A 13,034-nucleotide genomic window follows, 5' to 3' on the forward strand; every position below is an offset into this window, starting at 1 on the left:
TATATTTATTCACGCCATTTGGCCCTGACTCCTCTCAATGTTGTTTCCTCACATTCCTTCAACTTGTATATCGAAAAACTCACTGTCCTACTGACGCTGGGGCAAAGAGACAAGACACTGGAAAATTCACTTTAATCTTATATTTGTAATTTAAGTTACTTTTTTCTGAACAGTTAAAAAAAAAAACAAAACACACTATATTACCATGATTCTAGGTTGTGAACATATTGGTACATTGACTACACATCACCAAAACAGTGTCACAAAAGTCAAAGCAGTCAGCACTTAAGAGTCTAGAGAACAAAGGGCGAACCAACTGGAAGCCTTAGGGAGCTCACAATGGCTGCCGGGCCTGCCCCATGGTTAGAGTCCAGTGAACACCCCTCAGAACAGTCTGGGTTGGGCTTGAGTCATCATTGATTTGGGAAGGTGTTAGTTTCCTTGGTACCCAGAGGTCTAACCCTTCTCGTTTTTTTCCTTCAAGAAGGGAAGGATTGGAGGGGAGGCGACGCTTTATAATGCTATTTACCACACTCATCCTTACATGCACACACGAATCAGGAGCTGAGAGAGCCAGCTGGGTGGGCTGTAGAGCACATAGTTTGATGCCATCTGCCTCCAGGAAAACTTTAGTACCTAATCATAGGTACTCAACTTCCATAGAAAAGGTTTCAGGATATCAATGCATTAAGTTCCACTTGAAATCAGGTTGCCATAATCATGCTACCTTTCTTTTGGTTTCTCTTCTCAGTCCCAATAATTTGGAAGTCACAAACAAAGTACAAGTAAAAACAAGAAGCAGAACGCAGCCTTATTCCCCTAAGAGATGGCTGTGTGGATAGAGCCCAGGGAGGACTCAGCCTGCAGCCTCTGGGGGCCCATGATAAAGTGAGAGCTACTCTAGGAGGGAAGAGGGGAAGGAAGGAGAAACAGGGCACCTTTTCATGTTCTGCCGCACCTGGAAAGTCTGAACTCATCTAAATGGGGAAGGAGATCAGAAATGTGGGTTTAAGTCAAATAGTAAACCTGATCATCAGAGAACATGATGGTCACAGGAGGTGGCTATCTAAGCATCCCCTTTTCTCCGGAAAAGTACTTGGATTCCTCCATAACCACGCTTGCAGCCTTGCCCTCAGGCCGGCACCCTTCTGGGTTGGACTGCTCTCACTTCGGGCAGGAAGGTATTACCTTCTAAGGTAAATGGAGGACACAAAGAAGGTTAATGATACCAATGTCATATAATTTAATTCTAGGAAAGAAAAAATGCCCTCATTATTTCCAATATTCCCCACCCCTTCCACCCCAAGCCTTTTGTTTCCACACACAATCAAATGCTAGATAAGGACACCAAGCCAGGAGAAGAGCGCATGTTTTCTTCTCTTCAGCTTTTGATTTTACAAAAAACAAAACAAAACAGGATTTTTCTTACTCAAGCAGAACGCAGAATGATTTAGGGGTCCCAGGGTCCTTTCCAGTTCAGAAACAAGTGATGAGGGCCAGGCTTGATTATCTGTCAACAGAGTTCCAGAGAGGCCCTGCCTCTAGAGTTTCTGGCAGAGTCACCAGGATTTTGCCAAGGGACAGTGTAAAAGGCTTCCCATCCACAATCCACACCTGCTTTCAGGCTGCACATAAGAGAGTGAAAGGATGTTCTCAGCGGTGGAAAGACACACGCGTGCAAGGCTTGCTGGTGTTGTCCGAGCAGCCCAGGGTGAGCGGAGCCCACGTGCCCGAGCTCCAGTGCGGGTGTGAGCGCACACTCCTTGCCCACCTTGGAAGGGGCTTCCTCCTGTCTTGAAGGAACATTTCTTTCACACCACATTGGAATTTTAGTGAGCAGAGACTGATCCACAACGGAGACATTTCATCTCCGAGCCCAGCGACACCTTCCGCTCCTTTTCTACCATTCCTTTAAATGTGTTGAGACTTTCTTTGTTTCTCTTTTTTAAAAAGGTCAAACTTTACATTTATTCTAGCCCAGTTGGGGATTAGTGATAATCAATTCCCACTGAAATCATGCAGAGATGGTAAGTGGGGTTTACTTTCTCTGGAAATGAACTTTTACTTACCTGATTATTTCTTCTACAATGAACTGGTAAATGACCCCCCGAGCTGAGAAATGTGACTGACTCAAGTTTTTCAGACCACTTAACTTCATTCCCATTTCCATCAGAGCAGAGGACAACTTGGGGAATATCGACAGAGCTAACTGCTCCAGGCTGAAGGGCCCACCTCGGTATCACTTCTGATGTACTGGACAGGCTGCAGCACAGTCTTAAAACAATCTACCTTCAAGTGAACTTCGATGGGAGAGGAAAACCCGTGCACCAATGAATATTCAACAGCTCTCACTTTAGAACAGCAGCATATAACAGAAGGGCTAGTAAAGTTATGGCTATTGGACAATATTTTTAAACAGCTTAAAATCCATGCCTCTTTAATGCCTGAGCTCAGGCTGATGATCTTGTGCCTCATCTGTAGCAAAACCCTCAACCAATCAAAAAGGCATTAATAGTCAACACAATGGACAAGGAACCATGAGAAGCGACTAGATAGAAAACATTTCTCTGTAGAATGGGTAGTTGGGAAAGGAATTATTCTCAAAAAATATTTCCTAGGCAATGACATCATTACACTGGGAAATACTTTCTGAATATAACCTGGAACTAAAAGCTTAAAAGCACTCATAAAGCAGGAAAGAAAAATGCATATGCATAACCTGCCCCTTAATCTGTAATACGACGTTCAGTCTGGGTACGTTTTAGGAAGGGGACACCTTTTTACAAATCGGAGGGAAGACGGCTTTCTCTTGCCTCCCCTTTTGCTGAACTAACGGGGGCCTAGCTTTGAGGTCACTTGCAATTGGCTCCCATTCTGCTCCTTTTATAGCCGCCAGTTAGACAGGGGCTTTCTTTTGCTCAACTGCTTTGATCAGGAATGGAAACAACAGGCCAGACGGCTCAGCTTCCAAGGGAAACGTGAGACTGTACTGTGGCCTCGGGCTTTTGATGGGTGTGCCCAGGCCACCAGGAATGGCTGGCGCAGGCCCACTCCCACCCCCACGCTGGTCGTATTCCCTGTGCTCCCAGGTTGGGTGGCACAGCTGCCTTCCAAGTGGCCAGGTCAGCCTGGCCCTTGCTGAGGTCCATTTGTTTATGTTATTAACTAACTCCCAGAGTTATTGGTTGGGGAGAGTGGAGAGTAACATATGACCAGGAAGAGGAAGAAAAGGAAAGCGAAGGCAGTTTCTGCCCCAGTAATAAACCCTGTGTGCCAAACTTCACCCTGATCTGCGCTCTCTGGCAGCTTTGCCCTTTGAAAATACCAGGTTTGGGAAAGCAGAAGGAAGGGTCTGCAGTGCAAGGTTGAGATGACGAGCTTGATTTTTGGAAATGGTATTTACTGGCCTAAATGAAAAAGAAATGAACTTTTATTCCCGACCACCTCTTAAGCTACTCTGATGGGTGGTCTTGGCAAAGATACAGGTGCCTGGGTGCTCACAGGCCCTGATGAGGAAATCTGAGACGTGAAATTATGCAGAATGTACCAAGCGACTGGCTCCGGCCATTTCAAGCCTTTCTGTGGGCTGAGCCTTACCAGTGATTTAAGATGAAGTACAATGCTTTTTATTACACATCTAATTGTTAATGAGAGGAAATGCAATCAGCAGCTCCTTTTCACACTCTACATGGAATCGAGGAGACTGCTGAGTCCAGAAAAGATGTGGCCATTGATGGAGCCCAGGAAATTTCTGCCCCCCTTTTTGGGGAGAGGGTGTTAGAAGGAGAAGAGAGGAGAGTTGCAAATATGATGAAAGTACCATGTCTGAAAATGCACTGTTGTCATATAGGGTCACTTGCAGCAAAAGCCTCGGTTTGAAATTTTAACTGAACAGCATTTAACTCTTCCAAGTGCTGCATTTTCTAGCCGATTTGCCTCATGCTAACTGAGGACACTCTCTTCATCCTTGTTCTTCTCAGGTGGAGCAGAGAACAGGTTGAAGGGGTGGAGGGAGGGGGAAGAGGGACAGAAACAGAGAAAAGAGATGGAGGAAAGAGGCCCAGATCGTCAAGTGTGCTCATTCTTCTTGTCTCTCTTTCTTGCCCCAGAGGCTATGCAGGAGCGCTGTCTCCTAAGCACAGTGGGGCTTGCTGAGCTTGCCAGGCGCTGGGCATTCCTGTAGTTCTCAGGGAGACACTGGGTGCTGTCTGGCTTGAAGTTGTATCCCCCTCTCCCCTAGAAGTGAGTCTCTCCCAGCAGGTATATAGGGAAACTAGTTCTTCTGCTTAACGGCAAAGCAAGAGAGATTCTGGCAAAACATTAAATATATTTATAAGTCATCTTTGTCTGGAACCAAATGAGGAAAAAACAGGTGCACAAGGGAAAGGAGGAGGGGAAGTGAGGTGAGGTTTAAAAGTTCTAATCATTCACGAAAGATAAAAGACATCTGATAGCAGCACGGAAGCAGTCAGCTGTGCTGAGTAGACCCTCCTGAGTCGACTGCAGACCACTGTGTCCCAACAGGAGTCTCAAAGCCCCACTCCTCGGCTAGTCCGGGGAAAGTGGGTAATATTTTGATTGTTACTGTTGTTGCTCATCCTGGTATTGGCAGATACGTTAAATACCGCAACTTTAATGAGTCCTGTGTGAAAACAGAGCAAATAATCATTAGTCCCTTTCCCTGTATTTCTCACTTGCTCTATGAGAAAAAGAACTAACTTAGCTGTCAAACAGGAGAAAGGCTCTGAGGTCCTTCGTAATGCCTGCTCTTGGCCTGTGACCAGCAGGAGCTTCCGTTAAAGGCTACATGGCCTGTCTGGGGACTTGGCAGGGGGCTCACTGTCATGTTAAGGGCCACTATGCTTACACAGAGTGACTACAGTGGGTGTCTTCAGAGATAGATGTGTAGGTGGTGGCTGGATATGTGGCTTGGAGACTAAGGCAGAGGTTGGGACTAGAGATACAAATTTGAGAGTCATCTACACTGAGATGAGAGCTGAAGCCTTGGGAAGAGACAAGGCAGCCAAAGAAGGGAGCTTAGATAAGGAAGAAAGGCCTGAGACAGACTCTTATGGGATGTGTGTGTATGTTTTAGGGGTGAGAGGGGAAGGAGACATAAGCTGTAAGAGCATCAGGAACAATATTAAAAATGGCAAAATGCCATAGAAAACTCAGGAGCAGAAAATTTTGGCAAAAGGAGGGGAAAGGTAACATGATTACAATATTAACATTAATAAACCACTTTTTACTAAGGACTTGTTAGGTGCTAGGCACTGTGCCAAGCACTAAGAATTTTACACATAACATTTCAATGTAACCCTCACAACAGCTCTGTGTACTATATACTGCAACCCTCATTTTGCTAATAAGGAAACTAAGGCTGTGGGAAGTTACTTGCCCAAGCGCACACAGCTAGAATTCTCACCAAGGTGTGCCTGTGTGACTTGGTTGAGGAGGCTGAGGGATGAGGAAGCAGCATGTCCTCTGTAAGACGTGAGCACTGATATGAGCCCCGCAGGGCACAAACCACCCACTCAGAAGAACCACGTAAAAAGATGTGCAGAAAAGTGTACTAAATGTGCACTTCCTTCACAGCCATCGAGGCAAGTGTGGGAAATGAGAAATCACAATGATGGCAAGGCTCCCAGCAGTAGTGCAGTTCCCCCCAAGCAACCATCACCGAATGTATGTGAATATACCACAAATAGATAAAGATGAATTTTAGGATCTCTTCCTGCCTCCGAGGGAGGATGAAGACTCGAATGGGAGAACACATGGAGTTCTCACCAACTCAGAGCCACTTCCAAGGTCAAAAGACAGTTCATTTTTAGAGGAGGTGGGGAGTGGGGATAAGGATTTTAAAAAGCTAACTTTTTAAAATCAAATGACACTAACAGAGCTGTGAGAGGCCAGCTTATTCACCATGAGATTTTCCCATTGGTACATTTGACTACCTACTTGATTTAACGGGTCTTTAATTATAGGTACTGGTTTAATCTGGGAACTACAAAAAGCCACAGGTTTTTGAGTCATTACTCTTAGTTTTGAAACTGATTCAAATCTTTCTTTTGAAAGTTTTTTGAATTTTTATTTATTTAAAAAAATTTTTTTGAGAGAGAGCATTGATTTGTTGTTCCACTTATTTATGCATTCATTGGTTGATTCTTGTATGTGCCCTGACCGGGCTGACCTGGGATGGAACCTGTAACTAGGCGTATCTAGATGATGATCTAACCAACTGAGTTGCCCAGCCAAGGCTAAATCTCTTACTTTCTGAACAATTCTATTAGATAACTGGGGCAGGAATTATTAGTTCTATTGCACAAGGGTCATCTAGATCTAATTCCAGAATCATCTAGAACTGAGGCTGGCTTCCTTGATGAAGGCAGCATCCAATATGCAGCCCCAGCCCTGTCTCATGGTGGCAGCTTCCCTTGCTTTACAGGACTTGGAAAGATAAAGGACATGAGAAGCTCCATGAACTAGCAACACCTTACAGCCAACATTCCATCTCCTACCCACAGTGCCATGCACACAGTTCTTTTTCATACCTGGGCAAGTATGAGGTCAGTATATGATTATTTATCTGGAGATATAGGTGTATGTTCGAGAAGGGGAGCGGGGGGGTTCAGCTTGGGCAGTTGGATCATTTAGAAAGTCCCAGATGAGGATTGTATCATCGTGTGAACTACTGACAATCTGGAATTCATCAAACTGGAGTCGGAAAACTCTTCCAGAATGCTCCTAAAGAAGCAGAAACAGAAACTTCTGAACTACTCAGAATCAAAAGGACAAATTCAGTAACATGTCAAAAGGAGTCTATGAAAAGGCTATATTATCCTGATAATTTTCTCTATCATTTAGCTATTTCAAGAACACACAGAAAAAAACTTAATTTGAATTAAAGGCAGGATGAAAAAGTCAAATACTGGGCAGTTGATTTCATACATAATCAAAGCAATATTCACTAGAGCTGAGGCATGCCCAATAGCATGCGAGTTTCTCACTGCTAACTCTCCTAGGCTGAGGCTGAACCAGACCATTCCTCAGTGCTTCCCTGGCCTTAGCCTCTCTCTGTACCTCTAGGGTTCTTCTACAATTAGAGGCCAAGGACTGATAAGCAATAAGAAGTGGTGTGCTGGTAAGAGTTTATCAGCTAGTTAACTCTTCCCAATTGCAAAAGCATCTGCACATTTTCATGGTGTAAATATTCCTACCCTGGCTCTAGCTGGTTTGGCTCAGTGGTTAGAGTGTCGGCCTGTGAACCAAAGGGTCTCAGGTTTGATTCTGGTCAAGGGAATGTACCGTGGTTGCAGGCTCCTCCCCGCCCAGGCCCTGGTCGGGGCTCGTGCAGGAGGCAACCAATCGATGTGTTTCTTTCACACCGATGTTTCTCTCTGTCTTTCCCTCTCTCTTCCACTCTCCCTAAAAATCAATGGAAAAATATCCTTGGGTGAAGATTAACAAACAAACAAAAACAAACACAAAAAAACAAAAATTCCTATCCTGGCCATTTTCAAGCTACCTATATGAGGCCAACCAGACTGCAAAAATCATAATTTAATTGAATCTCATAAGAAGTTATAAGCATATTTTGTATACCGTTGTAGTAACCACCACCCTGATCACTTCCAGTATCCTAAAAAGCACTCTCATGCCCCTTACAAAGTCGATACTACCTTCACCCCAATGCTGTCATCAATTCATTTTTCCTGTTCTTCGATTTCCTATAGATACACTCATAACAGATGTATTCTTTTTGCCTGGTTTCTTTCACTCAACAGTGTAAGATTACTCTCTGTTACTGCATGCAACAGAAGTTCATTCTTTTTTCATTTAGTTATTACTGGTTGATGTTCCATTATATGAACACACTATACCTTCCCGTCTCCTTTGGTGGATATACAAGGCTGATTGTAGTTTTGGCTATTATAAATAAAGTTCCTATGAACATTCATGTCTTTTGATAGATTTATGCACTCATTTCACCTAAGAGTAGAACTGTATGTTTAGCTTTAGTATATATGGTGAAGCAATTTTTAAAAAGTTGTGCAAATTTATACTCCCACCAGCCATGTATCAGAGTTCCAGTTGATTCACATCTTCAACAAATTGATACTGTCAATCTTTTAAATTTTAGCTATTTTGATAGATTTGTAGTATAGTGGTATTTTATTGGAGTTTTAATTTGCATTTTTCTTTATGAAGTTGAAACAGTTCCTCTCTATTTCTAGTTTGCTGAGAGTTTATCACGAATAGATGTTAGATTTTGCCAAATGCATCTATTGATATAGTCATGTGCTTTTTCTTCTTTAACCTTTGATGTGATGGATTACATTAACTGGTTTCTGAATATTACACCTGCTTTGTATAACTAGAATAAATCTTACTTGATCATGATGTGTAATTCTTTTTATACACTGTTGGACTCAATCTCCTAATATTTTGTTAAAATTTATCTTAATATAAGTTACTTCATTTTATTGAGATTTGAAAAATACTGGCATACCTTTAAAATAGTTTCAGAAATTTCCCTTATTGTGAAATCACTAAACATAAGGAGAATAAAGATCACACTTAAATTTGAAGCAAATGGTTTATAATATTACCAAAAAAGCCTACCTAATAAACTCATATTAGTTATGAAATTGTGTTTTATTTTCTTATATTTTTGTCTTGTTTTGATATTATGGTGATTCTGGCCTCCCAGAGTAAATTAGGAAGTATTCACTCTGCTTATATCTTCTGAAAGAGATTGTACAGAACTGGTATAATGTCTTCCTCAAACATTTGGTAGAATTCACCAGTGAACCCATTTGGGCCTGGTGCTTTCCATCTTGGAAGGTTATTAATTATTGCTTCAATTTCTTTAATACATTTATGCCTATTCAGATTGTCTACTTCTTCTGAAGTGAGTTGTGGAAGATTATATCTTTCAAGGAATTTGTCCATTTCATCTAGGTTATCAAGTCTGGGGCATAGAGTTGTTTATAGTATTCCTTTATTATTATCCTTTTCATGTTCATGAAATTTGTAGTGATGCAAAGTTGTGCTTAACATTCAAAAATCAATGTAATAACCAATTAACAGAATAAAGGTAAAAATATAAGATCATCTCAATGGATGCAGATAAAAACATTTAACAAAATCCAACATCTATTTCTAATAAAAACTCTCAGCAATCGAGGAACAGAAAGGAACTTCTAATATCCCAATTTTATCTACAAAAAACCTAAAGCTAACACACACACACACACACACACACACACACAATGGTGAATGACCAAATGCTTTTTCCCCAAGAAAAGGACATCCACTGTTAATTCTTTTGAACATTATACTGAAGATCTTGGTCAGTACAAGAAAACAAGAAAGAGAAATAAAGGTACACAGGTTGAAAAAGAAGTAAAAGTGTATTTGTACATACTTGCAATGAACAATCCAGAAATTTCAAAATACTATTTATAACAGCATTTAAAATATGAAATATTAGAGATAAATATGACAAAAGACGTATAAGACCTTTGAAAGCTATAAAACATTTTTGAGAATTTTTTTAAAGACCTAAACAAATAGAGAGACATACTGTATTCATGAATCAGAAGACTCAGTATTTTTAAGAGTTACTTTTCTCCAATTGAAATTGATCTGAATTTAACATGATCCCAATGAAAATCTCAGCAGGTTTATTGGGTGGAGGTGGGGGGTAAAATTGGCAGATTCTAAAATGCACATGAAAATTCAAAGGACCCCAAAAAAACTTTGAAAAGTACGAAGTTGAAGGACTTATACTACTAGGTTTCATGAGTTATTAAAAAGCCGCAGTAACCAAGTTAATATGATACTGGTATCAAGATAGACAAATAGACAAAAAGATCATTGGAACTGAATAGGTCCATAAATAGAGACCCCCACATATATGGTTAACAGGTTTTGACAAAGATGCAAAGGCAATTCAGAGGAAAAAGGATAGTCTTGAATAAATGGTACTGGAACAACTGGATATCTATATGAATTTTAAACCATACCTCATACCATCCACAAAAATGAACTCAAAACTCAATAAGAAACCCACTCAATTAAAAAAATGGGCAAAAGATTCAAACACACACTTCACCAAAATAGGTACGTGTTCAAGTAAACACATGAAATGATGCTCTACATTAACATTAGGAACATGCAAATTAAGATCACAATAAGGTACCACCGGACACTTGGAATGACTCACATTAAAAAGACCGTACACTAAGTAGTGGTGAGGATGTGGAGTAACTGCACTGTTGTATTGCAATGTTAAATGGTACAACTACTTTGGGAAACAGTTTGGTAGTTTCTAGAAATATTAAACGTACATTTACCATATGATCTAGAAATTCTGCTCCTAGGATTTATCTGGAAGAAATGTAAGCTTATGGTCATATAAAGATTTGCACATAATGTTTATAGAAACTTTATTTGTAATAGCCCCAAACTGGAAACAATCCAAATTTTCACCAACTGGCAAGTGGATAAATTGTGGTATAACCATACAATGAAATACTACTTAGCAATGAACTACTGATTTACATCAACAACATAGGAGAATATAAAAATAATTAGGCTTAATGAAAAGAGGCAAAAAAGAGTACATACTCTTTTTTGATTCCATAATTAAACCATAAAAATGCAAACTAATCAACATTAACAAAAAGCAGATTAGTGGCTGCTTGGGGACTGGAGCAGGGGGAAATGGGCAGAATGGGAAGGAAGGATTACATAGGAGGCATGAGAATACGTTCATTATCTTGGTTGAAGTGATAGTTTCATTGGTATGTACATATGTTAAAATTTATTAAGTTGCATATTTTATTGTATGTTAATTATATTTCAACTAAAGGCCCAGTGCACAAAAATTCGTGCACTCAGGGGGTCCCTCAACCTGGCCTGTGCCCTCTCACAGTCCGGGACCCCTTGGGGCATGTCCACCTGCCGGCTTAGGCCCACTCCCCAGGGGATCAGGCCTAAGCTGGCATCCTTCTGGCAGCCCAGGAGCCCTTGGGGGATGTCCGACTGACGGCTTAGGCTCCTGGAGGGAGTGGGCCTAAGCCATCAGTCGGACATTTTTAGTGCTGCCGAGGAGGTGGGAGAGGCTTCTGCCACCGCCACAGAGCTTGCAGCCCTTAGCCTGGCTTGTGGCTGAGCGGAGCTCCCCATGTGGGAGCTCACTGACCACCAGGGGTCAGCTCCTGCATTGAGCATCTGCCCCGTCCTGGTCAGTACATGTCATAGTGAATGGTCGTTCCCGGTAGTTCCACTGTTAGGGTCAATTTGCATATTACCCTTTTATTATATAGGATAAATCACTTTTTAAAAATTTAAGATAACTCAATAAATGAGGACAAGATTTGAACAGACACGTCACAAAAGAACATGAAAAGATGTTCTACACCATTAGTTATCACAAAAATGCAAATTAAAACTATAACCATTACACACTCATTCAAATGGTTATTAATTAAAAAAACCCTGACAATACTAGCTCTGGCCAGTGTGGCTCATTTGCTTGGGCATAGACCCATGCAACGAAAGGTTGCTAGTTTGATTCCCGGTCAGGGCACAGGCCCAGGTTGCAGGCTTGATTCCTGGTAGGGTGCATGCAGGAGGCAACTGACCAATGTTCGTTCGCATCAATGTTTCTCTCTCTCTCCCCCTAAAAATCATTTAAAAATCTTAAAAACACACACACACAAAACTGACAATACTAAGTGCTATCAAGGATGTGGAAAAGTGGGACTCTCATACATTGTTAGTGGAAATGTAAAGTGGCATACATTTGCAAACTTCCAAAATGCCACTTTGGAAAATAGCTTAGTACTTCTTTTAAATTTAAACATACACTTATCATAGAAATTTCAGTTATAGGTATTTACCCAAGAAAAATGAAACAATATGTACATACAAAATCCTGCATGGGAATGTTTTCAGTATCACCAAAAGCTGGAAACATTCCAAATGTCCTTAAATTGGTGAGTGAATGAACAAATTGGTTCATCCACGCAATGGAATACTACCTAACAATAAAAAAGAACTTAGTACTAGCACATGCAATAACATGGATGAATCTTAAATGAAGTAAAAAGAGCCAAAGGCAAAATGCTACATACTGTATGATTTAATTTATATGACATTCGTAAGACAATAAAACTACAGGGACAGAAATGAGATGAATAGTTGCGAGGGGGGTGATTCTAAGGGACACAATTTTGGGGAAATGATGGATATTTTCTATAATTTGATTGTGGTAGTTACACATCTGTAAAATTCATAGCAGTACACTAAAAATGGACTAATTTTGCTGTATGTAAATTATACTTTAAAAACCAGACCTAGATTAATTGTAAATGAGTGAAAGTACACATTTTAAAAAACATGTGTGAAACATGAAAGTAAAGCATGTATTGTACTGAAATAATGAGCTTTAAATCCAACAAGGAAGACAAAGAAATGTATCTCTCTTTTTCAGAGCAGGGAATACCTAAATGTTGAGCCAGGATTCAGAATACTGGACCTTCAAATGCTTGCTCTCATCTTTTCCCTGAGTTGTACAAAAGACTGTCTTCTCTAGTGCCCTACCTAATCTTTTTCTAATAGAAGCAGCTTTTATATTGAGAACATTTTCTAATCCAGGCCTTTGGCATGATAAAGAATTTAGTGCTTTTGAAGGTGATATAAGATCTTCTTGAGTCACTTTTTCTTCCAAATGTCAAGATGTTCAGGCAAGGGAGTATATACAAAGAATAAAAAAGATGGGATTCAAGTTGCTGGAGACAGCATGCCTTGAATAGGATGTAGAACTAAGGGGCTGACCAGGGGTTCACACAGACTCCCATGGCACTTTTTGTAGGCACAGGTGTGCAGGTCCTCAGATTCTGGACAGGTTCCAATTTGAGCAATTATGTTCCTTCTCCCTAAGAACCCCCTACTGTTTCTGGTGGATACAGAATTCTTATTCACTTCCTGTACTAAACTGATGTGGAGAGTTGCTGTGCAGCTGT

At 40.8% G+C, this 13,034-nt stretch overlaps 1 protein-coding gene across 29 annotated transcripts in view; it reads right to left on the minus strand.

The window, feature by feature from the left end:
• Positions 1-1,219: 1,219 nt before the first annotated feature.
• BTRC (beta-transducin repeat containing E3 ubiquitin protein ligase) overlaps positions 1,220-13,034 on the minus strand; it is a 178,115-nt gene continuing 166,300 nt past the window's right edge. For 27 of the 29 annotated variants that reach the window (XM_036336239.1, XM_036336245.1, XM_036336246.1 and 24 more), the window contains 2 exons: positions 6,552-6,744; positions 1,220-4,642 (listed from right to left, as the gene is read on the minus strand). In XM_036336239.1, coding sequence (XP_036192132.1) covers positions 6,583-6,744 — 162 coding nt within the window. In that variant the 3' untranslated portion in view covers positions 1,220-4,642; positions 6,552-6,582. Of the gene's footprint in view, positions 4,643-6,551; positions 6,745-10,358; positions 10,393-13,034 lie in introns of those variants that run through there. The other 2 variants (XM_036336241.1, XM_036336243.1) reach the window with 2 other exon arrangements.

This window comes from Myotis myotis, unplaced genomic scaffold (assembly GCF_014108235.1).
Source record: "Myotis myotis isolate mMyoMyo1 unplaced genomic scaffold, mMyoMyo1.p scaffold_m19_p_15, whole genome shotgun sequence".
NCBI classification, from domain to species: Eukaryota; Metazoa; Chordata; class Mammalia; order Chiroptera; family Vespertilionidae; genus Myotis; species Myotis myotis.